This window comes from Carcharhinus amblyrhynchos, chromosome 7, assembly GCF_965287045.1.
Source record: "Carcharhinus amblyrhynchos chromosome 7, sCarAmb.v2.hapA, whole genome shotgun sequence".
Classification (NCBI taxonomy): Eukaryota; Metazoa; Chordata; class Chondrichthyes; order Carcharhiniformes; family Carcharhinidae; genus Carcharhinus; species Carcharhinus amblyrhynchos.
This window is the reverse complement of record NC_137330.1, coordinates 49,167,238-49,188,504: the sequence shown is the minus strand read 5'-3', so window position 1 is coordinate 49,188,504 and position 21,267 is coordinate 49,167,238. Positions and strand designations below refer to the sequence as shown.

The window sequence follows — 21,267 nt, the reverse complement described above, 5'->3', positions numbered from 1 at the left end:
TCAGAAATGCAGCGCAGTACCTGAATGGTATAATGCTTGGCCTTTTCTCTTTGTTACCCTCCCTTCTGCAATCACAAAATCATTCTTGTAAATTGTATGTCCATGGGGACCATGACAAATTTACACAGCAAAGAAATTCCAGAGCAACCAACAAATCATCCATATAAAACAATATGAATATCCTACAGAAAGCAATGCTATAAATTCTAGCTCTAGAGATCATCTACAACAAAGCCACACAGTGCAGATATGCCAGAGTTAACTAATCACACCAAAGCAACCTCCAGCTAAAAGTTCTGTATACCCTGGCACACCTGCACCTTATTCTACAAGGACAACTAAAAGGGCAATGGCTACATTGAAAGTGTTTGAAAAACATGTTTTCGGTAAAGTGGTGATTAAAAGCCATGACATGACTTCTAAGTGACACAATAAAGATGTATTTCAATACATTCACATTAATTCACATGTTCATAAATAAAAAAAAACGCTTTTCTAACACTTTTCTTAAGTTGATACCCCTTTAAAACATATAATTTCTTCAATGTGTTACATTCCTTGTATGCAAATAAACTCAGTGCCCTACTAATTTAGAAATAGAAAACAATTTTTATCACATTTTCTTGTTTATACCCAAGTATGTCTTCCTTGTGATAGATAGAACTGATACTATTATTCATTTCTCGTAATGGAGCACATGTTCGCCACATAAGATTGATGCCTTCAAGGTGTTTCTGTTCACAGATGTTGCTGATGTTTCCATTAACCTTGTTTCAATGCTGACACTCTTGCCTATTGAGTCAGAGCAGTGGTGGTTCAAGCCCCACTTATAAGAGCTAAAAACACACCCTTGAAGTCCATTGCTGGATTGTGTTGCCTTTTAGATAAGGTGTTAAAGCAGATTGGGGTAGGGAAATGGATTGTGCTTTGCTTGATCTTCAGGTGGATGCCAAAGATCCCACAAAGTCTTTTTTGAAGAGCAGGGAATTTTACTGGTGTCCTATCCATCATTAACCTATTCACATCATTAAAACAAATTAACAGGCTGTTCATCACGTTACCATTTGTGGAAGCTGCCCATTTGCTGTATTTGTCTACAAAACAATAATGATTTCACTTACAACTAATTGGAAGGAATTTTGGAATAGCCTGAGGATATAATTGTGTCTATATCAATGCAAATTACTATTTTCCTACTTAATTGCACAGTATTTTTGCTGCCAGCATTTTCTGTTCAATGTAACAATATTGAATGGCAACATAACGCACTCCAACAAGGCTCCATATCATTTACATGTCGCTTTCCTTTTTCTTTATTAGTTTCAAGCTAAATTAAATGTTTCTGTGATTCTCATCTAATTAGAAATAAGAGCCATTTTTTTGAAAATGTCCCTGCATGTCATATCATTAAAATATGCTTTATATCAAAGAATCCATCAGCTGGAAACATGAATTTAACTTTTCAAAAATAGAAAATTAAGACCATAAGACGCAGGAGTATAAGTAGGTCATTTGGCCCATTGAGTCTTCTCTGCCATTCAATGTGATCATGAATGATCTGATATGATAATATTCATTTACATTTTCCTGCCTCAACCCATAACCCTTGATAGTGTGTGTGCGTGCGCATTTTGTTGTCTCAATTAGACCAAGTTAAGTACAACAAAAGCTACCACCTTTTCTTTAAGTTAGGGCTGCAAAGTGACACAGTGGTTAGCACTGCTGCCTCACACTGCCAAGGACCCGGGTTCAATTCTAGCCTTGGGTCACTGTCTGTGTGGAGTTTGCACATGCTCCCAGTGTCGGCAGGAGTTTACTCCGGATGTTTCGATTTCCTCCCACAGTTCAAAGATGTCCAGGTTCGGTGGATTGGCCATGCTAAATTGCCTCTTAGTGTCTCAGGATGTGTAGGCTAGGGGGATTAGTGGGGTAAATATGTGGGGTTATGGAAATAAATGCCCAGTCAGAAAGTTGGTGCAGGCTTGATGGTCCGAGCGGCCTCTTTCTGCACTGTAGGGTTTTTATTCTATTCTAAAACTTGTCTGATTTTGCATTTTATAATGAGTGTGTGTACACAGTTAAACACTCACTGAACTGGCAAGTATAACCTTTTCAAAAAATGTGCTGTGGTCAAACAAGGAGGTGTAAAGGAAGAGAGCCATACTGCTTCATCTCACTTGATTGTAACCCACATTGGGTAGGAGTGTATCTCAAAAAATTGCATTCTTTCTGGCCGCTGCTTTTGGCCCATTGAAGTGAATGGATCAAGATTCACAGGCTGGGATGTCCATAGCTTTTTAATACGTATTTCCAGTTTGTGCACAGTGCAGCAGGGCTTCCAGTTCTTCAATAACAGTGCAAAACTGAAACAGCAGGCAACTGCATAGTACCTTTATTACACTACCAAGCCAGTTGTTTTAATATCAATCTTGAGCAGAAGCTTATGCAAAGGCAATATAAAAATATTGTAATCCTGGTGATGTTTTCAATACCAAAACACAATTATTTTGTTTTTTGTTTTCTATTTTCCATAGGCAAGATATTAAAATATTGGATCTACTGTAATAATTGAAGCTTAATTCCCTAAAATGTACTACAAGCATATCCTGAGTATTATAAATTCAATGGCAGCATGGAACAGTTCTCACTCTGGTTTTTTCATTATCAAACTATTTGATGTTTCAGCACATATTCATATCCATACACAGCTCTGCAAAGGGAGAACAAGTCAAATAAATTGTGTCCAACTTAGAAATGTGTGTTGTTGTACTTGTTAACAGGATCAGAATTCACGATATCAACCTGTATAAGAGAGGAAGTCTCCGCTTGAATTTTTCAATCTACAACTTCCCCTCATTCTTCTCTAGCTACCTTGAATCATCTGACCGCAGTGTTCTATGACATGTGTTATGAGGAATTAAAGTTGTATCGATTCAGCATATTATGATTAAAGTTAAATTAATGCCAGCTATGATCTGGCATGCATATTGAAAGAGAATTACAGATGAGAAGAGAATTGCAGTCTCCTCCTCTGTAAACTGGGCTCTGTGGAATTAGTTATCTAAACAAATTACTGGAAAAGTTAATATATCTACTTTCAAATACCTGGGATTTTCAGAATCCTTGCTGACATATACCTCAAAAAGAATATAATTTACAATATATGGAATAAAGGCATATTCTAAAACTGTAATCAGAAAATCCAGTGTATGGTAAATCTGTACGAAATAAGGCAAGGCATAAGATCACAGTACATTTACAAGTCTCATTACTTTTACTGTGTGAACCTCCTTAAGAGGCTTTCTATCGTCCACGTTTCAAAATGGTGTCATTGCTTCAATAAGGTGTCAGTTTGTTCAAATTACCTTTCTCATTTGGGAATTTGGGGTACTATTTGCTTTAAAAAAAAAGAAAATTCCAGAGCTAAGTATCTATCTGAATTGGGATAAGAGAGAATACATCCAGCTGCTGGTGTACTGAATGCTGACAACAACAGCTTGGATCTTGGTGGATCAAGGTTTTATGGAAGCTTTCCATTTTCAGTACGAATTGACACTCAAGAAATTCATTTTGATGCTCATTTGACTGATGTTCATAAAGCTCTGTGATTATCTAACAGGAGGAATTTTTGTTCTGCAAGATGAACAGTGTCAGTTTTCTCCTTCCTCACAATAGAATGACAGCTGCTTTCTCCTTAGCTGTCAGTCTGAAAATGCCAGATTTGAGGCTATACTGTGATTCCTTTACAATCTTTATCAAGATTCTGATTACATGAAATCATTTATAGTTTTGTGCCCTTCATCGAGTGAAGATGATTGATATTCAGTGTACTTCATGTCTTGAACTTGTGATGTCTGGGTCATTAAAATATCTCACCATCAGAGCAGACAGCTGCAAATCATTTATGCATCGCCTATGAAGTTTACAATGCTTTTTACAGCATTTTAGTTTAAGCAGAGAGTTCAGATATAACGATTTGTGGAGCTGGTTTGGAGAAGTTACTGGTCCCATGCCAACTTGTTTAAAATATATCAATTAAACCAACACAGACTGGCATAATTCTGCCACTATAATTATATTACCATTACATCCAACTATTAACAACCCTTTCATTTTTAAAAGAGACTCTCCCCTTAGGTGAAAGATCCTCTGCTACACTGCCATGATTTTCTCCAACAGAATGCCAAATTGCTAAATTATTAATTGTTTCTTAAATTCTATGTCAAGGAGTAACATAGGCCTGAATTTTGCACACTTTGAGAGTGCACAATCAGTAGGAGCAGAAGTAGCTGCCTCTCTGCTTCTAGCTACAATTGGAACCTATGCATGATTTTATGCTGATTGGTCAATTCGGATGCTGCCTGTTTGAAACTTGACGAAACATTGGCGTAGCGCTGCCGGTAGAGGTGGGAGTGGAATTCGGCTCAAATGGGAACCTGGCAGGGGATTTAAATTCAGTCACGGCAACTCCCTAAAGGCTGTCAGGAGAGGGTGAACAGCCTCAGGGAGTTGTGTAGGCAAGACCATAAAAATTGGTATCTGATATAGGCTGAGATTCTCCCAAGGAAAATGGGAGAAAATCCACCTTTTTTTTGGGTGTCCTTACCTGAATGAATCTCCCACACTTTGCAGTGCAGAGTGCCAGAGTGATTCACACTGAAAAATGGGGGTGGGGGGTGGGGGGCGGGGGGGCGGTGGGTGGGTTGGGGAGTCTCATTCTACCCAAGAGGCTAGCAGCATAGTGCTGGTACTGCCCACAGAGCACTACCGCTTGGCCTCTAATGGGTCTCAATGGCCCCTGTCCTCACCAGTGGGATGAGGATGCCTGTTCCATTAGTGGGAAGCACTTGTGAACCTCGCTGGTGGGAACCTCTCCTGGCAGGGGGTTTGGGGAGATGTTAGTGGGCCCAGAGAGTACTGCCCAGGATCTGCTAATCATATTGAATTAGCAATTTCAGTACGATAATCAGCTCCATGCTAGAGATTGCACTCACTAAAAGCACCTCAGAAACTTGCAACCAAATCTCACTGAAGGTCCCTTATTATGGGGTAACCCGCCGCAGAGGGTTGCCATCAGTGGGACTGGGAAATCCCACCAAGGGGAAGGGCTGGAAAATTCAGCCCATTGATTTTAAACATAACTAAAAAATTTTAGACAACTGATACGAACAATACTTGATTTGGGATCAATTTTCTTTTACTGAACAAATGATTATGAATTCTAATAAGTAAAAACAAAATAATAAATTTTGAGGTGGCAATGTCTGATACCAAACAGTGTTTACAAATGTCAAAGATGCTGGAGTGAGTTTTACCATCCTGCCGGCTGCAGGAAACGAAGTGGGCGAGGGGCAGACCATGGTAAGGTCTGTTGAGCTCAGGTGGGATTTTCTGGATTTGGGGCGAGTGAGAGCAGAAACCCACCCATTTTGTTCAACATTGTATGAAAAAATAATTCTGAAGCGATTAATCACTAGGGACGTTAGGTTATTCTTGGTTATTCAGAGTATTGGTCAGGTATCAACTAAAGCCTTTCAAATTGCATTGCACAATATTTTTTCAGCCCCAGGCAAGTTAATCTTCTGACTCAGTTGGAGACAATTGACCTTTCAATAACCAGAGAAGAATGATTCTACAAAGAAAAGTACAGCACAAAATCAGGCCTTTTGGCCCTCCAAGCCTATTGCTGATCATGATGCCCTAATTAAAAAAGAATCTTCTGCCCTTACTCGGTTTGTATCCCTCTATTCCCTTCCTTTTCATGTACCTATCCAGGTGCCTTTTAAATGTTGTTAATATGCTTCCTTACACCATATCCTCTGGCAGTCATTCCTGGTACCCACCACTCTGCATTTAAAACTTCCCCTGTACATCTCCCTTAAACTTTCCCCCTCTCACCTTGCATTTGTGGTCTGTTGTAACTGACACTTCCACCTTTGGAGAAAGCTTCTGAATATGCAACCTGTCTATGCCTCTCATAAATTTGTAGACCTCTATCAGGTCTTCCCTCAGCCTATGTCTTTCCAGTGATTACAATCCTATTTCATTCAACTTCTCCACATAGCCAACGTTCTCAAGGTCAGGCAACATCCTGGTGAACCTCCTTTGCACTCTATCTAAAGCTTCCACGTCCTTCTGATAGTGTGGTGACTAGAACTGCAAGCAATATTCCAAATGCGGCTTTTATATAGCTGCTACATGATTTCCCAACTCCTGTATTCCATGCTCCAGCTGATGAAGGCAAGCATGCCATATGCCTTCTTAACTTGACGTTTAAGTTCCTTCCTACTTTCACTGTTTTCCTCAAGGGTTTTGTCAGTTTTTAGATGCCTAGACCTATCATATGCTTCCTCTTTCCTTTTGACTACAATTTCCCTTGTCATCCATGCTTCCCCAATCCTACCATTTCTATCCGTCCCATGCACTTAAATCAATTGGCCTTTAAAAACCTCCCGCATGTCTGACAGGTGATTTGCCCGCAAATAGCCACTCCCAATCCACATTCCCCAGTTCCTGTCCAATTTGGATGCATTTGGCCCTCACCCGAAGGCTACTCTTGTCCTTATGTATGACAACCAAAATCTTATGCACAGAACCAAAGGAAGCGGGTGAGTACTTTGCATCAGTAGTTACAAAGGAGAGAGATACTTGATTTGTGGCGTCTTAGAATGATATGTAAGCCCTTTAGAACAAGTTATCATTACAAGGGAGGAAATGTTAGGTGTATCAAAAACCATTTAGGTAGACAAATCCCCAGGGCCACATGGTACCTATCCCAGTTTACTGAGGGAGACAAGAGATGAAATTGCTGGGCCTCCAGCAGAAATTTTTGCTTCCTTATTAGCTACAGGTGAGGTACCAAAGGATTGGAGGAAAGCCCATGTTGTCTTGTTATTTAAAAAGGGTAGCATGGATAACCCTGGGAATTATAGGTCAGTGACCTTGGCACTTTTGGCACAGAGGGTGGTGGGTGCCTGGAACATGCTGCCAGGGGAAGTAGTGGAAGCATATACCATAGTGACTTTTAAGGGCATCTTGACAAATATAGGAATAGGATGGGAACGGAGGGGTATGGTCCCCAGAAGAGTAGGAGGTTTTAGTTCAGTCAGGTAGTATGGTCGGTGCAGGCTTGGAGGGCTGAAGGGCCTGTTCCTGTGCTGTAATTTTCTTTGTATTTTGTCAGTGATAGTGAGATTGTTGGAGAAGATTCTTAGAGATAGGATCTATACACATATAGAACTAAATGGTCTTACTTGTGACAGATAGCATGGTTCGTATGAGGGAGGTCATGTCTCACTAATTTGAGTTTTTTTGAGGAGGTGACCAAAATGATTGATGAGGGAATGGCTGTGGATATGGTCTACATGGACTTTAGTAAAGCATTTGATAAGGTCCTTCATGCCAGTCTGGTGCAAAAGATTAAATCACGCGGGATTAGGGGTGAACTAGCTAGATGGATTCAGAAGTGACTTGACCATAGAAGACAGGGGGTAGTGGTGGAAGGATGTTTTTCTGAATGGAGTTCTGTAACTAGCGGTATTCCGCAGGGATCACGGCTGAGACCTCTGCTGTTTGTAATATAAATAAATGACATGGAAGAAAACGTGGCTTCTCTGATGAGCAAGTTAATGGAAGATACGAAGGCTGCTGGAGTTGTGGGTAGTGAAGACTGTCAGAGAATACAGCAGGATCTAGATAGGCTGGAAAATTGGGTGGAGAAATAGAAGGTGGAAATTAATCTGGACAAATGCAAGGTGGTGCATTTTAGTACATCCAATTCAGGTGGGAGGTATAAAATAAATGGCAGATCCATCAGGAGCACAGACCCACAGAAAGATCTGGGAGTACAGGTCCAAAGATCCTTAAAAGTGGCAGCACAGGTGGAAAAGGTGATGAAGAAAGCATATGGCATGTTTGCATTGAGTATAAAAGTTGGCAAACTATGTTACAGTTATGTAAAACTGTTGGTTAGGCCACATTTGGAATATTGTGTCCAATTCTGATCATCACACTACCAGAAGGATGTGGAGGCTTTGGAGCGAGTACAGGAAAGGTTCATCAGAGTATTGCCTGGTATGGAGGGTATTAGCTATGAGGAGCGATTGAATAAATTGGGATTGTTCTCCATAGAAAGATGGAGACTGAGGGGCAACCTGGTAGAAGTTTATAAGATTATGAGGGGTATAGATAGGGTGAACAGTTGGAAGCTTTTTCCCAGAACAGAAATGACAATTACAAGCGGACACAAGTTCAAGGTAAGGAAGGGAAAGGTTCAGTGGAGATGTATAGGGAAAGTTTTTGTTTTATACACAGAAGTGGTGGGGACCTGGAATGCACTGCAAAGTGAGGTGGTTGAGGCAGACATGTTACTGACATTTAAGGCTTATCTGGATGGACATATGAACAGATGGGTAATAGAAGAATGCAGGTGGTTGGTCTAGATAGGACAATATGATTGACGCAGGCTTGGAGGACCGAAGGGCCTGTTACTGTGCTATACTGTCCTTTGTTTGTTTTCATTCTTCTTTATGGAATTATGGTCACTAAGCCCAAAATGCTCCCTCACTGAAGCATCAATCACCTAGCCTGACTCATTCCCCAGTAGCAAGTATAGTATGGCCCTTCCTTGGTTGGATTGTCAACATACTGTATCGAAAAGCTCTCCTGGACGCATCTAATAAATTGTTCTCCATCTGGGCCCCTGGATGTAAGGGATTTCCAGTCAATATGGGGGAGGTTAGTCACCCATCACAATTATCCATTTCACACCATTTCAGTATGTGAATACACAACTGCTCCTCTGTCTCCTGTGAGCTCTTGGGAGGTCTATAATACACTCCCAACATTGTGATTTCACCCTTCTTATTCCTGAGCTCTTACCCATAATGTCTCATTGCAGGATCCCAGCAATGTGTCCTTCTTCAACACGGCTGCGGTCTATTCCCTAATCAGCAATGCAACTCCCCCGCCTTTTTTGTTTCCTGTTCTGTCCCATCTAAAACTACAATATACTGGAATGTTAAGCTACTAGTCCTGTCCCTCATTTAACCATGTCTCTGTAATTGCAATTGCATCATAATTCCATGCAGTAATCCAGTCTCTCAGTTCATCTGTTTTACCTGGTATACTTCTTGCATTGAAGCAAACGCACTCCAGACCTCCAGTCCCGCTAAGTCCTGCAGCTTTTCTCTGTCTGCTCTTACCCTGCGCTATGCTTATTGCTGTCTCACTATTTCCCCCAGTCTCTACACTTACTGTCCTGCTGTTCCGGTTCCCACCCCCTGCCACACCAGTTTCAACCCTCCCGAACAGCACTAGCAAATCTGCTACCTGGGATATTGGTGCCCCTCCAATTCAGGTATAACCCGTCCCTCTTGTACATCTTTCCCAGAAGGCATCCCAGTGATCCATATATCTAAAGCCCTCCCTGTTACACCAGCCCTTTAACCACATGTTCAACTATACTATCTCCACGTTTTAAGCCTCACGAGTGCGTGATGGAAGGTAATCCTGATATTACTATCTGAGAGGTTCTGCTTTTTAGCTCCCAACCTAACTCCCTAAATTGTCTTTGCAAGATCTCTTCCTGCCTATGTCATTAGTACCAATGTGGACAATGACATCTGTCTGTCTATCCTTCCATTTCAGGATACCACGTACCCGTTTAGAGAAAACCAGGACCTGGCATCAGGGAGGCAACACAGCACCCTAGAGTCTCATTTGCAGCCACAGAAACACCTATTTGTGTCCCTGACTATCAAGCCTCCTACTATCACTCACTTGGACTTAGCCTGACTCTGCTCTACTGCAGAACCGGTTGTGGTGCCACAGGCCTGGCTGCTGCTGGTATCTTCCCTTGACAGGCAATCCCCCACAACAGTATCCAAAATGTCATAGCTGTTTGAGGGGAATAGACACAGGAAACTCTTGCTTTACCTGTTTGCCTCTCCTGGTGGTCATCCATCTACCTGTCTGAATCTGTGGTGTGACCACTTCTTTCAAACTAGTGTCTATCACACTGTTTATGTTCTGCAGTGTGTCCAACTGCTACTCCTACTGAACTATGCAGTCTGTGAGGAGCTACAGCCAGTCACACTTCCCACAGACATAGTTGTCAGGGATGTTAAGAAGCTGCCTGATCTCCCACATCTGACAGGAGGGGCATAACACTGCCCTAACTGCCATCTCTGAACTTGTACAATTAAGATGTAAGAATGAAAATCTTACCTTGCTTTTACTTTGCTTCGCCCATGGGATGGCACAGTAGCATAGTGGTTAGCACTGTTGCTTCACAGCTCCAGGGATCTGGGTTCAATTCCCGGCTTGGGTCACTGTCTGTGGGAGTTTGCACATTCTCCCCGTGTCTGTGTGGATTTCCTCCAGGTGCTCTGCTTTCCTCCCACAGTCCAAAGATGTGCAGGTTAGGTGGATTGGCCATGCTAAATTGCCCCTTACTGTCCCAGTACACAAAGGTTAGAGGGATTAGTGGGTAAATATGTAGGGTTGCAGGGATAGGGCCTGGATGGGATTGTTGTTGGTGCAGATTTGATGGGCCAAATGACCTCTTCCTGCACTGTAGGGTTTCTATGGTTTCTTGTCCTCCTCACAGTGCCTTTTTAATTTTTTTTTGTTTTTGTTCCAATTCAATCCAATCAAGCCCAATTCAGAGTCTCAACAAGTTGAGACATTCCCAATCCAAGCTGACAAGACAGGGCTCTCACCTCCTGTCTTGGGCTTGGTCTACATGATCCAAGCTGATTGGAGCAGGCATTGCTCCAAGGCTTGATCACATTTGCATCTTAGTCAAAAGGCTGATATGCCACTTTTAAAAATTCCTTCAAATGAAGCTGAAATGTAACCTAATGATTTCAACCAAGTACAGCATGTCGATACTACACTTGATCTTAGCCAAAAGGCAGAGAAGCGATTTTTTTTATATTTCAAAAATATACTTTATTCATAAAAATCTCAATTAAACTATTGCAAACCTACATGTCTAAAAATTGCAAACAGTGCAGAATAAAAACATTTTTACAGTAGTATACAAATTACAGTCATTACCTTTCAAAACTTAAAACTATATACATGCCTCACAATTTACTGTGTGCCTTTATTTCTCAGATTGGCACACAGCTACGCAGGTCGAGGGTATTCTGCAGTTCCCAGGCCCTCGGTCTGCCTCCATTAAAAGGCCTTACAGTGTGGCCTTTCCCTATTGTGCCTTTGCGGCAGCTGCCCCAAGCTTCAGCGCGTCCCTCAGCCCGTAGTCCTGGACCTTGGAACGTGCCAGTCTGCAACACTCAGTTGAGGGCAGTTCGTTCAACTGGAAGATCAGCAAGTTTCGGGCGGACCAAAGTGCGTCCTTCACTGAGTTGATGACCTTCTAGCAACAGTTGATGTTCGTCTCGGTGTGCATCCCCGGAAACAGCCCGTAGAGCACAGAGTCCTGCGTCACCGAGTTGCTCGGGACGAACCTTGACAAATACCACTGCATCTCACTCTAGACCTTCTTTGCAAAGTCACATTCCATAAGGAGGTGTGCGACCGTCTCATCAGCCCCGCAGCCACTTCGGGGGCAGCGTGCGGTGATGTTGAGATCTCGAGCGTGCATAAAGGATCTGACGGGGAGTGCCCTTCTCACCACCAGCCAAGCCAGATCTTGGTGCTTGTTTGAGAGTTCTGGTGATGAGGCATTCTGCCAGGTGACACTGAGACTGCTCAGGGAACCATCCGACAGGATCTGCCAACTTCCTTTCTCTCAGGGCCCCAAGGACGTTATGCGCTGACCACTGCTTAATCGCCATGTGGTCAAAGGTGTATTTGCGGAAAAATTTCTCCACGAAGGACAGGTGCTGCGGTACGGTCCAACTACTTGGAGCTTTCCATGGCAGTGTGGCCAGACCCATCCTCTGCAACACTTGGGACAGGTAGAACCTCAAAAAGTAGAGGCACTTGCTGTTAGTCTACCAAGGATCTACGCACAGCTTGATGCAGCTGCACACAGAAGTGGCCATCAGGATGACGGCGGCTGTCAAAGTGCAGCAAAGCAGGAAGCCTTTAATTAGTTATTTCTCAGAACTGTGAGAATCTCAAACGTCAATGTTCTTGACTCCAGTTGAAGATACTAATGGAGAGGAAGAGATCCTTAGGTGGAAATTAATTGGGTGGTCCAACGCTCCCACTACTGTGTGTCAAACAATGATAGGGTTGGGAGTCAACGGGTAGGCACTAGGAAAAACGTCCATGGCTTCATGTTCAATGTTAGGCTCCCGGGCAACCTACCAAGCTGCCCAGAAAGAGTTTAAAATTTTGCTGAGAATTCTTGGTGAAAGAAGTGTCTTTAACTGGAGGGAAGAACATTATAAGAAGTCTTACAACACCAGGTTAAAGTCCAACCTGGTTTGGCTGGACTTTAACCTGGCATTGTGAGACTTCTTACTGTGTTTATCCCAATCCAACACTGGCATCTCTACATCATGAAGAATATTGATATTTAATCTCACAGTACTGAGGAATAATTTTTCAAAGCCTTTCTGTTGGCCTCAAAACCTTTAACCTTTTTTCTCCAGTGACTTTTTTTAAAAAAATCAACAATACTTTAATGTAATTCTCATTTCAGTGCAGTCCAATCTTTTTGTGTGAACTTGCTATGTGCTGCAAGATCAAGAATGTAGAACTGGCTATACTGGATACTTCCTTATGCTTATTTTATTTGTAACACATTCAATTCTTTTAAAAACAAAATCACATTTTTCTTACTGGGTGGTCAATGGGTGGTTAAAGTAAAGTTTCTGTAGTGAGTGGCTATGTTCGTGAAACCTGCTTCTACTTTGCAAATGTTTTAAAGAATGGCTACATGAATCCTTTACACAAGTGACTGTTTTGATATGGCTGACCATTCAAATTGATTGCTTTTGTAAAGGAGCAGTTGGCTGCTGAGTCATCATGTGGGATACATCAATAATTCACTACAGTCTGACTGCTCATTGCCACATGCTGTTGTGTAGTGGGTATTAAAATTTTATGTTAATGGCCTATCAAGAGGTATCATGTTTGGATTAGTTAGCTCTGGCTGTTGGCCTAGGTTTAGTTTGTCACCAGCAGGAAGGTTGGGGGGGGGGGGGGCGAGAGAGGGGGAGAGGGGGAGGGTGGGGTGATGGCGGGTGACAGGCGAGGGGGGGAAGCAAACCATCCTTTTCTCAACTAACCAAGTTCAAATACAATTCCTGCTGCATGTAATGGAACAAATTAATTATGTATAATATGCTGCTGTTATCTTCCCTTAGATAATCAGCCTGTGCATTTTCCCTTTCTGTTCCAATTTAGCTCGTTAGCTACACAACACAATAATCTTTCTTATTATGTTGTTAATAGATTTTTTAAAAAACTGAACATTTGTTGTAACTTTTTAAAACATTGTCTTCACATTTCCCAGAAAAATAAACATGATTTCAAAACATGCTCCACTCTGAAGAAAAACTGAACAAGTCAAATTCTGTGCCTCAGAATTTGCAAAAGGAGAGTTGTGCTGTTACATTCACGAAATCATTAAGGTGAGACAGTGAAACATTATCCATCTGTATCATTTGTGCCTTCTATTGGGGAAAAAGCAAGATTAAGCTATTGAGTTGAAGATTAGCCATGATGGTAATGAATGGTGGAGCAGGCTCGAAGGCCAAATGGCCTCCTCCTATCTTCTATGTTTCTAGAGAATCGTGGAATCCCTACAGTGCAGGAGATCATTCAGCCCATTGAATCTGCACCAACTTGCCAAAAAAGGTGGCACAGTAGTTAGTACTGCTACTTCACAGCACCAGGAACCTGGGTTCAATTCCGGCCTTGGGTAACTGTCTGTGTGGAGTTCGCACATTCTCCCCATGTCTGCATGGGTTTCCTCTGAGTGCTCTGGTTTCCTCCCACAGTTCAAAACTGTGCAGATTAGGTGAATTGGCTTTGCTAAATTGTCCCTTAGTATCCAGAGATGCTTAGGTTAGGGGAATTTCCTTAAATATGTGGGGTTGCGGAGATAGGGCCTGGGTAAAATGCTCTGTCAGAGAGTTGGTGCAGACTCAATGGGCCAGATGGCCTCCTTCTGCACTGTAGGGATCTATGAAAGAGCATCCTACCCAGGCCCATCCTCCCTCCTTCCCCCCCATCCCTGTAGCTTTATGCATTTACCATGGCTAATCTACACAAAGGTGCACATCTTTGGACACTAAGGAGCAATTCAGCATGGCCAATCCATCTAATCTGTACATCTTTGGACTGTGAGAGGAAATTGAAGCACCCGGCTTCACCCAAGGCTGGAATTGAACCAGGTACTTGGCGCTGTGAGGCAGCAGTGCTAACCACTGTGCCACTCTAAAGGGTGACTGGACGGAGGCACTATATTTGAAACAGTCTGACCGATGCTGGCAAAGTAATTCTCACTGAATATAACAGGTGCCATTATTGTTTTAACATGGGTGTGTATATTTTACCAGTACTGGGATTGAACCCACGATTTTGGCTTTATTTGCAAGCTTGTGGGTTCAGTCACCGTACTGGTCAAATACATGTCAAACCACATGTAATTGTTTATCTCAAGTTCAGATTGTTTGCCTATTTCCTTTTAAGGTTGATTTTCATTACAAGATAGCTACTTTCATAATCATCTTCACAAATTTTCTCAGAGAGGGTTCTTCAGTTTTTCTTATTTGCAGAAATATTAGCAAGGAACAAGTTAGGTGATGGCAGTAGAATGCCCAATGGGCCACATATGCCTTCACATTGCATTTTAAAGGCCATTGTTGTGGGATGACCTTTAACAGGTATTCCCATGTGATGTAATTAACTGAATGGAATGAAAATAATCTCTAAGCCACCCTAGCCCTTTTTTGATGCTTAAAATGTTTTTCCTCATGTTGCCCCTTTAACTTGTATTTTTTCTGTGGAAATTATTTTATGAATGCTGTTGTCATTAATACAGTAATTAACTTCCTTCTTTCACTTTGCCAATCAATGTAGACTTTTATAACCTTACTTTTTCATTATCATCGAGTTCAGTTTTCCTTTCTTCATTTTCTCCACCACCTTATCCTACTAGAAGGAGATGGTAGATTAACATAGATGAATACAGACTATAGTCAGAATTTCTCTCTCTTCAAACACAGAGAATTTTTGCCGCAGAAAACCTCATGCAGTTCTCTGGGAAGCTGTGGTGTGCTGACAGAAAAGCAGCAAACCCACTGGGAACCGGGGCCACACCCCAACCACCCTTTGGCGAATGGATCGAGACTGTCTCAGCTAATCTCACATGGAGCCAATAGGCAAACAAATGAGCATTTTGGGGCTCGTATAGGGGATTGGCACCTGGTTCACATTAACTGCTTCTGTAAGCAAATACTGATATGTTGATGGGGGGGCCCCCTAAAATGCTGAAATAATGACCTGAGTGGCTTGTATGAAATCCCAGAACCTCCCCGTTCACTCCCAGCAAAATAATACATAGGCTAGAATTCTCCGATCTCACCCATGGCTGGGATTCTCCAGTCCTGCTGCAATGAATTGAGTTTTGGCTGAGCATCAAATTCCCTGTTCCCACTGGCAATGAGAGTATGACATTGGAGAATTCTGGCCACAGTCTGTTGGAAATTTCTTTTTTGAAAACGGATGTATATCGTTACTGTTAAGATACCCCAGAGGTGATAATGGTGCCAGACTGAGGGGATAGCCACAACATTAATGCTGTACTGCTGCTAATGAGGAAGGAGATCATACTGCTTCACATATTCAGCATAGAGGAAAATTATGTTAGTGCCACAGATCATGGATTTTATAATCAGACAATGTTACTTGCCTGGGGCAAAGAGATTGGCTGTTGGTATATATGCCATCATTTGGAGGGGAGGGGGTTGCAAAACAGGGTGAAATTCTGGGGGTGAAGGGCTGCTATCAACATCAAATGAATCAAATATTCCAGAACGTGATGGGATGTACTTTCTCAACAGGAGAACAAAACCCTTCTTGCGACATGGCTGGCCAGCACTTCAATGTATTTCCAGTGCACTGAGCCTGGGTCAGGGAAGGGAAAAGCAGCCCAGTATTGTAGTCAGAAAGTGCCACATCACACGAACAGATAACAGTGAAACATTTCAATATAGGCTAATGAACTTGAGTAAACTTTGTTGAAATTCTTTCCTCCGTTATTTTAATAAAAGCATTAACTCATTCATATTCTTTTAATTAAGAGAAATGGGACATCCTTATGGGAATGTTCAAATAATTATCAAATAAATTGTTGATCACAGTAGAAAATTATGCACAAGGTGTTCTGGATTTTGTGATAGAAATGCTGGTAAAATTATCACTTATCATGGAATCAATTCGACAGCAGCCCTTGCACTCATTCAGGTGCCGTTAAACACAAATCAGAAAGTTGCGGTCTGGGTTTCCTGCTCCTCCACCAGTTGCATGACACTAATACCTCAGCAAGGTACTCAACAATGAAAAACAACGAGAAAGGCACGAGTTTGCTATGCTTACCCACTAAATAAGCCAAAACAGTTAGGGCTTGTCCATTCCCGCAATTAAATCAATTTTTCTTCAGATGATTGGTCTTAATTATTAACATTAATTATCACTGAATAACCTTTCTGGTGTTGACAATGTAACTTTACAAGTGTAGAATCTTATTAAGTTAAAATTGTTTTTGTTTTACTTTTCCTTTGTGTCTTTTCTCTCTCTTTCTTAGTCTCATCTTTCTTTTCCCGGGTTAATGCTACTTTCTGTAGATGGTTTATTATTTAATTAAACACTTAATTGATACTTCCTGATTTAGATTCCAAACGTAGAATTTTAATTTATAAAAAGGCAGGTTTAGTTCAGAAAGAAGATTAAAGAATTGGAAGTTTGAATCCTGGCCCAATCCACCTCCAAGTTGCATGCCTCTGCTTTCAATGTATGGCCTTGTCTCCTGGACTAGAAGAAACCTATCAGCTAAAAAGGGGTGAGCACTGGTGGATCCAGGGATTAAGTTATTTTCCAATTACCTGCTAGATCTAATAAATCTGCCTCGCCAACTCCCATGACTGAGCACGAATTGACTCTTTTGATCTCACATTGAGAGACCTCTGATCTCAAAGTTGTCTCTGAATTCACATGAAGGCCTTCAATCACTCTCCAAGGATTTTTCCTGAGACTCAGATTTCTGAGCCGCCTTCTACACTCCTTTGGCCACTGTCCTTAATTGAGATGGCAGCCCCAGTAGCAACCATTTGAATGAGCACTGCCCAGGTCCCACTGCTGGTTGAAGGAGGATCAACTCTCGCTTTTTGCCTCAAGAATGGGACTTCAGCCATTATGGGAAAATTCAGCACCTCAAGTTAAAGCTATTGGCCAAATGTTTGTGGTCATCTGTAATCATGATGAATGATGATTACCATTCTTTTGCCACTGACCTCAAGGTCCAATTATAATGTCCTGGGTATGGGTGATAGCCAGGTAGTATGCAATATAGTAAGTACTCTATGGTATTTGTAGACTTTTATGAAAATATAAAAAATTGAATCCTCAAAATCCTGCTCCTTATGATCTTTGTTGCAAAATAAAATCTGGAACAGAGAAAATAAATTATTCTGGAACAAAACTGGAGTTGAAATTTTGCCTTTTGTATGACATATCACTTTTTTTAAAAACACAACAATTCATAAAAGGTTTACTATGTGGGAAAATTGTAAGCTGCTATGCCTACTGGTTGATTTGTTTATCCAAACAAATGTGATTCTTGGATGCTAAATGTAAATCTATTTGCAGCTTCAAAAAATCTTGTTTCCTGTGTGCATTTCTGATGGGAGAAGATATAATTTTGCAATAGAGCAACTCAGCAAACATTTGGTGCCAGTGTGTGGATTGAAAGCGTTGTTAACCATGGGAAGAAAAATCATCACAATGTCCCTGAATACAACTCTTGAGACAATAAAGAACCACGTACTGCAAAATGATTGAGAGGCATTTCAAACAACATCTCTCGATAAGTTTTAGTTACTGTTGGCTGGGATAATGACATTAGAAAAACGAGTTTGAAAGTAAACCTCTAAGCTGGGTAATCTGACAGGCAAATAAATTGCCTGGTCTACAGTGAGTTAAGAAGCTGATTAAAGAAGCTGAGCAAAAATCTGTATGCTGAAGAGACTGTTGGGAAGGAATGCAATTCCAGCCAGAAGTTAAATGACAGCCTATGGCAGAGCCCAAAGTCCAAAGAGGATTGCGATACCTCTCTACTGATTTTGAGCAGTATTTCTTAATCCTTTCTATAGAAGTCATTAATATAGACTGGTGCAGTCTTGAGGCTAAGAAAGCTTTGTTGTAAATCCTCTATGCAGTGTGCAAGCAAACATCCTTAAAAGAAATAATTTTGAGTCCACTGAAGAAATTGTAAATTCACCATACATTCCACAGGCGGGCCATTTGACAAGAAGGTCAAAGTGCTGTGTCTAAACAATGTCAGTGAGCTCTTACTTTGCATCATCGACAGGGAATTGCTTGTTGTCTGGCCTATATAATTTTTTTGACCAATCAATTCTTTGTCCTGGAGCCAAACTGACCAGCTCTGAGAGATTGTTTTAACTCTGGTTAACAAAAGTTATTTTTGCTGCAACAACAAATAAAAACGTGCACACAAAAAGTACAGAGCAAAGGTCGACTCAATACACAACCTCACAAGAAACAGTTTTCCAATCTCAGCTGTGGTGTTAACAAACATATTTGGGGTGGGACTGGGGATTTGTTAAGAGTTCACTGTTCCTTTCCTTTTGTATTTCCTTCTTTCTTTTGTACTTGTATCACTCATGACCAAAAAGCTTAGATGATAGGGTGTTTCTGAATGCCTGTCAACTCAGTAAATGACTACCACTCAGTAAATGGCCAATGGGATATATGAGAACGATATAGGGAAACTTTTAACCTCTATGTCTATGGTCCTTTGTGGACTATGGCCAGTTACTTATTTAGCATTGTACTTCCAACAGCATAAATACTGTTCCTGCACATTGAACTCGTAGGTTCTATACAAGGGGCTATGTATGATATGTGTAGTGGAACATCACTGTGTACAGCAGTGAATGCATCTCCTCACAAGGATGGTGGACTAGTCAAATTTACCCACTCTCATTCAACTATTCCTGACTGTTTTCAGAATGATAGAACAGTTCACTTAGTTGTTTTTCAAATTGAGGATAGCATGAGACCATGGGGAGAATAGAAATGGGGAAAAATAAAATTAAATGAGCATTGAATTTTTAATTGAAGTGAAAGGGTCTTTCATTAATGTTTGAGTAGGTAGGCCAAAGAAAGGCATAAACACTTCTAAAAGCAATCTGAATCTGGTAAGGGACCAGTAACTTGTTTTATGAAGTAGATAAAATTTGAAATCCTAGTTATTTACAAAGAGCATAAAACCATAAGAGTTGGTCATCTGACCCTTTCAGCCCGCTCTATCATTCAATATGACCACACCTGATCCTTTATCTCAACACTATACTCCCGCACTCTCCACATACTCCTTCACACCTTTAGAGTCTATAAACCTAACCATTTCCTTCTTTATTATATTAAATTAAAGCTCCTTTGTGTATTTTCCTGGTGTGAAATGGGAGTCCATGCTGTCAGTTTTTGTTGCTTACCGTTTAGGTTCTCCTTAGTCATCCAGGGCACCTGCCTGAAGTGAGGGTTTGGCACACTGCTTATGTAAATACGAGGTCTAATGCTTGTTTTAGGCCTTCTTGGTAAGTTTGGCTGCATCTGATCAAAGTTAGTTTATTAGGAAACTTAACAAAGTGTAAAACTAGAAGGAGCAGCCAACTGCACACATCTTTTGATCTCTTCGTTCACCCCCTCTGCTGGGCATATTGTGGGCTCAGTGCAGGAATCCTGCTAAATGATTTGCCTTCTCATTAGTAGTGGTGCACTGCATTGTGAGGTGTGACTGGACCACAACACATGGCTCATGTCCTGATGTGCAAAAGGACTGTATTTGTGTAGTCCCCATGCACATCAGTATCAGAGCTATACCACAGACCAATTTGTACCCCAAAATATTCAATCTGGATGTTGTAACTCAACATTTTTAGCATTATCTCTTCTTTGTACTTTGTGAAAGAAGCAAATATTGAATACCAGGGAAATGTCTGAAAAATGAATGTGAATTCATTTTTACTGTTGAAGAACAACTAGAACAAAACAGGAAATTATATAAAGGAATTTGAAATTGCTTCATCCAAAGCCTTCCCAGAATTACCAAAAATTGGCATGGATTTTGATTGCAGAATAATGGTCAGGCTATCTGCACTCATGGTTATTCATGAATAAATCAGACAGCAACCTCCACATCTGCACAAGGTGCAGTTAAATAAGAAATCAGGATGTCACTCCTCCACAAGCTTCACTGTACCTTACAGAGAATCAGCATTCAAATGCACGCAAGAGTGTGAAATTCCACTGCTAAATATCCACTAAAAATGACAGAAAAAGTTTGGCCATGTCTAACTGATTGGTGAATTTTTAAAGGTGTGATCAGTCATAATTACTCCAGAAAAACCTCTCATGTACTGAAAATTTATTTTTGAAAGCACAATTGCCTTCTTCAGATTTTAATTATTGGTAATTTAAAAAAAAACTAACATAAAATCTTTTCAAAGCTTTTCATTTCTGGCCCAATTTCCTTTCCCTCTCTTTGGGTAGAATTTAAGCAACCCCTGCCACCATCAGGAAGTGTTTTTTTAAAATGTTTATTTATTAGTGTCACAAGTAGGCTTATACAAACAGTGCAATGAAGTTACTGTGAAAATCCCCTAGTCACTACACTCCGGTGCCTATTTGGGTACACTGAGGCATGTCTTTCAGACTGTGGGAGGAAACCGGAGCACCCGAAGGAAACCCACGTAGACACAGGGAGAATGTGCAGACTCCTCAGAGACAGTGACCCAAGCCAGGAATTTTACCCAGGTTGCTGGCGTTATGAGGCAGCAGTGCTAACCACTGCACCACCATGCTGTCCTTCCAAAATGAAGGGACATTTGGTTGGGTGGGAGGATGCAGAATGGAGCTTATGGGTGGCCTTCCTGTCTAGGCACCACTTGAGATGATTGTGGGCAGTTAATGCCATTTGAAACACCTCACTGTATCACCACTGGTATTTGTCCTGTGGCAGGTAGGAACACTCCATGAGTTCTGACAAGCAAACTATTAGGGGGACAGAGGTAGGTGGATCCTTCAAGCAAAGATACTCAG

The 21,267-nt window shown here is 41.3% G+C and overlaps 1 protein-coding gene and 1 non-coding gene across 4 annotated transcripts in view; both read right to left on the bottom strand.

Moving 5' to 3' along the window:
- Window positions 1-21,267, bottom strand: part of otofa (otoferlin a) — a 335,468-nt gene that overhangs the window by 143,969 nt on the left and 170,232 nt on the right. The window contains exon 6 of one of the 3 annotated variants that reach the window (XM_080193267.1): window positions 21,196-21,207. The exons of the other annotated variants lie outside the window; for them this stretch is intronic. Coding sequence (XP_080049393.1) covers window positions 21,196-21,207 — 12 coding nt within the window. The remainder of the gene's footprint in view (window positions 1-21,195; window positions 21,208-21,267) is intronic. 3 annotated transcript variants of the gene reach the window in all.
- LOC145345768 (U2 spliceosomal RNA) lies at window positions 10,736-10,928 on the bottom strand. The gene has a single exon (XR_013887155.1). It is a non-coding gene; the product is annotated as a U2 spliceosomal RNA (small nuclear RNA).